Genomic DNA, 4,997 nt, shown 5'->3' on the forward strand with positions numbered 1-4,997 from the left:
AAAAAAAAGAATGGTATATTTTAAATTTGTTACATGAGGTTCAGCATAGAAATTATTTATCGTAAAAATTTAGTTAAGCTGAGGATGTCTCTTTTTTTTTTTGGTAAATTTTATGTAGGTTTATTTGTTTTGCTCTTCTGTTTCTTTTATGTTTAAATTCTTTTTTTAGGTTAAAAAAATTTGAATTTTAGGCTATTAAAATATATAAATTCTGATTTTATGTTATAAAATTATTTATTTTAAAAATTTAAATTGATAAGAGAAATAAGTAAATAATTATATTTTTAATTCTTTATTCTTATATTTGTTGTGGTTTTTCAACTGAACAAGTCAATTCTTAATAAGTTTGTAATAACCCGCACGAAAGAAATCTTAATAATTTACCATTAAATTATGTTGGATATAATACAATTTCTCTTAAAAGAAATGAAATAAAATATTCGAAAGAGACAATATAGATTTATTAATTGTAGAGAAGACCACATTATTATATTGAATATTAACAATGGGAATGAATTTTTGTAATGGTTGCGCATGGTCATACACTGAACATAACCGGGCCTCACTTGTTATTACTAGGGGTGGCAATGAGTAGAGTAGGGTAGGGTAGGATTTGGAGTCAACTCTAACCCTATCTGCGGGTTGAGATTTTTATATAAACTCAACCCTATCCTATCCACGGGTTGAGAATATCTCAACCCTAACTCTATCCGCTCTTAATTCGCGGGTACCCGATTCTACTCGCGGATTGCAAAAAAAAAAAATGCAATATTATTATATAACTTGATGATAATTTAAAATAGAACTGACTTTTATGTAAAAAAAGTTTATTAAATTATCAATTAATGATCTTCTTTTAATGACTAAGGATCTTTTGTATTTAGTGAGAAGTCTTTAGTTCAACATCTACTTAAAATATATTTTTATATAAGTATATAACATATACATATATAGGGTGCGGGTTGTCGGGTAGGACTGAGGCTCAACCCGCACCCTACCCGACCCGCACAAAAACCTTACTCGCACCCTACCCTACCCGCTGCGGATCGGGTTGGCAACCCTACCCGACCGGGTGGGGTCGCGGGTACATATTGCCACCCCTAGTTATTACTGTAGGGAGCTCTCGACCATCCCACATCCAACTCAAAATTTTAAGGTGTTAAGTTAATGAATTTTTTACGCCATTCGGACCACTTTTATCGAAAAGACTTTTGATACTTCACCTTAAATACCCCTTAAAATCATACCGATTAAACCATCGACTCTGATACCACTTTGTTAGACCAACCGTGAGAAGCTCTCGACCATCAGAGAGATTTCGGGAGGAATCAAGTGAGATAACATAAGATGAAAAAATACTATATCCAATTCAAAACCTTAAGGTGTCAAGTTAATGGGTCTCTCATCTTATAAACTCCTCACTCTTTTTTACTTTCTTTAACGTGGGACTAACTTTATACACTTTTCACACTTGCAACACTAACAATTACTAATATAATTGGGCAAGAGAATCTTGGGAAGATTTGTTTGATCAGAGGTCATTATTTGGTAACGATACATGTTTATTAATTAATTTATCCTTACATTTAATAAACGTGTATAATAAACAATATATTTGCGGCGGGTTTAGATCAATTTTAAAAAAATATTAATCCAATTTAAAATATATAATTTATTGCTTAGAAAGTAATTTTAGGTTAGTAAAATAAATAAATAAATAAATCTTTTTTTATATTTAAAAAAATTTATTTAGTATAAATAATAAACAACATAATTGCCTTTTATAATTATTGTACTATTATTAAATAACATTTTTGCATTTGCAATATGCACTTTAATTTGCTTCCAAATTATCTTGAAATTCATTAAGATCAATATTCATGGCAGAAAATGGACTTCAAAGTTCAAGTTGCAATTACAAAAATGATACTTAAACTATGTTTCCTAGAGGTTCATCAAGGTACGTATCACAAGATCAAACTAGGATCGAGCCTAAATACATTAATATTTTATAATTATAACATTTATTTAAGAAAATAATTATTTAAAATAAAAAAATACAACAAAGACAATATGAGAAAAAAAAAAAACAGTAACACCATACAATATATCAAGAAAAAAATATTAGGTGACTAACATTTTCTTTTTGTTTTACCTTATATTTGAATTAAGAAAAAAACGATAAATAAGTCGTTGACCTTTTATCTCGAAGTCAAATAAGTTTTTGGCTAATTGAAAATACAAAAACGTTATTCACTTTTTAAAAAGCGAAACATCTAAGTCCGTCAGAGGACCTATTTGTCCTTATATATTTTGGACTTAAATATCTCGTATTTTAAAACGTGGAGAATATTTTTGTATTTTCAATTAGTAAAAAACTTACGTGTCTTCAAATTAAAAAAGGTGGAAACTCAGGTGCAGCCGACTTCACGTGAAGTTGATAGTTGAGAACCGTTAGATGATTTGACTGATTTGACTAAATTTTTATCTAACGGTTCTCAACTATCAACCTCACATGAAGTCGACTGCACATGAGTTTTTACCGTTAAAAAATCAAGAACTTATTTATCTTTTTCTTGAATTAATACTAACTAGTTCACTCTCCATATCAAGATTTAGAATGAAATGAGTGAAGTATTGGCTCAAGATAAAGTGGTTCTTTCTTGGTGACTGTCATTCCACTCAACTCACTCATGTCCATTTCTAAATCATCATCATCACCATTACTATTATTATTAGGAACCTTCCAATCAAACCAATATAAAAGATTAGCCATCAAATATTCAGCTGATGCAATCCCAAATGAAACTCCAGGACAACCCCTTCTTCCAATACCAAATGGGATTAATTGAAAATCTATTACCTTATAATCAACTTGTTGATCATGATTATTACCTTCAAATCTTTCAGGAATAAACTCTTCAGCATTTTCCCATAACTTAGGGTCCCTATGAATTGCATATGAATTCACATACACGGTTGTTTTGTTGGGAATGTTGTAGCCTTTGAGTTTCACACTTGTTGATGTTTCTCTAGGGACTAAAAGTGGAACTGGTGGATGTAATCTTAGGGTTTCTTTGATTACACATTTCATGTAATTCATTTGGTTTAGATGATTTTCTTCTATCTTGGATTTTCCATCCACAATTATTCTTCTCACCTCTTCTTGGGCTTTCTTCATGCATTTTGGGTTCTTGGCAAGTTCGGCAAAAGCCCATTCAAGAGTTGTTGAAACTGTGTCACTCCCTCCCACAAACATGTCCTACAATTTTAGATTTTCTTTTATATGCATCATAATAATTAGCATATAGAATAAATGACCATTTGTATCCATAAAAGATAAAAATACTGACATATATACTCACACTAAATCGAAACTAAACTTGTATCCACGCAAGATGCCTGCCGTGTGACAAAAGTACTCTACGTGGCACTCCAACCTTCCAAAGACAGGGTACTTTTATCACACGGAAGGCATCTTGCGTGCATACAAGTTTAGTTTTGATTTAGTGTGGGTATATATGTCAGCGTTTTCATCTTTTATGGGTACAAATGGTTATTTATTCTTAGTATATATTATAAATGCTCAAAAATTTTAATATAATTTAATTTGGAAAAATCAAGAAATAAGTTTAGAATGATGAATAATTTTATTATTTGGGTGGAAAAGAAATGCAATCATGTAAGCACATGATAAAGAGAAAAAGACATAAAACATAATATTCTAATGAACCAATGAGTGGGGTTTAGGTGAGAGAAAGAGAGAGTTGAAAATCATACCATAAGGATTCCTCTGATGGTATCTCCGGTGAGCTCAAATTCAAGCATGTTTTTTTCTTGAAGTTGAAGAAATATATCAATAAAGTCTTTATTATCATAAGAACGATCATTAATAATATTCTTGTCCTTTTTCTTTCTCTTATGCTCTTCAATAACCTCTTCCAAAAACGCATCTAATTCATCAAAAGTAACCTTCAATCTTGAGTTGAAACCGGTAAGAACATCAACCCAATCCAATGAAGGAAACAAATCTCCAATCCCAAGTGTTGTTAATTGTGACATCATCTTTCTCACTACTTCTCCAATGCCTTTTCTACCATCAAAACTTCTTCCAAAAATGCACCTTGAAGATATGTTGTTTGCAGTTGTAATAATCATCTTAGATAGATTCACAATAGATCCTTTTGCACAAGCTTCACATATGGTGTTAATCATCATTGATACTTCATCTTTTCTAATTGGCTGAAATGACCTTACCTATATTGAAAAAATACAAATACTAAGATTGAATATAGTATATCCAAGAATACTTATACAATCCCGCTACGTTACCAACAGTATTTCTGTCAATTTCTGCCAACTCTTATTTATGACTATATTTAATGGAAGTGTCTTTGCGAATGTGTCTAATAAAAATGTCTTTTTTATAACTAAGTTTAATGGAAGTGTCTTCATAGATGTATTTCTTAGATGTGTATCCTTATACATGTGTTTAAAATATAATAATTAATGAGGAGTGCTAAAAGGCCAGCAGAATTTGTGATGTTTAGCCATCAATTAGCTATCATCAATATTTTTAACGGTGTGAGATGACATTTAATAGTGTAGGATTAATCATTTTCCTTTTGATGATTAAGTGCTGACCAAATTTTAACAAAAGTGCTGGCTCCCTAGACTTTCTCATAATTAATTATTGTTGATAATAAGTTGGCAGATAATATATTGATACCCTATACTTTTCCATACTTATATATTCGAAGGACATATTTAATGAGAGGTTAAGAAATTAATACTTACAACCACGTATTTTTATTCTTATGTTGTTTACTTCTTTCATTTTTAAATATTTTATAATGATGATACACATACGTATTATATCAAAAAATTATTTTTCTCAAAAATTTAAACGGATAAAATCAAGTTTACTTTTTTTACTTTAAATATTTTATATAAAAAAAAAATACACATATGTATATCAAAAAGTTTTTTTTAAGAGA

At 30.0% G+C, this 4,997-nt stretch overlaps 1 protein-coding gene across 1 annotated transcript in view; it reads right to left on the reverse strand.

The window, feature by feature from the left end:
• LOC107629375 (cytochrome P450 71A1) overlaps window positions 2,111–4,997 on the reverse strand; it is a 4,142-nt gene continuing 1,255 nt past the window's right edge. Inside the window, exons 2-3 of the mRNA XM_016332156.2 lie at window positions 3,781–4,257; window positions 2,111–3,262 (exon numbers count right to left, since the gene is read on the reverse strand). Coding sequence (XP_016187642.1) covers window positions 2,609–3,262; window positions 3,781–4,257 — 1,131 coding nt within the window. The 3' untranslated portion in view covers window positions 2,111–2,608. The remainder of the gene's footprint in view (window positions 3,263–3,780; window positions 4,258–4,997) is intronic.

This window comes from Arachis ipaensis, chromosome B03 (assembly GCF_000816755.2).
Source record: "Arachis ipaensis cultivar K30076 chromosome B03, Araip1.1, whole genome shotgun sequence".
Lineage (NCBI taxonomy): Eukaryota > Viridiplantae > Streptophyta > Magnoliopsida > Fabales > Fabaceae > Arachis > Arachis ipaensis.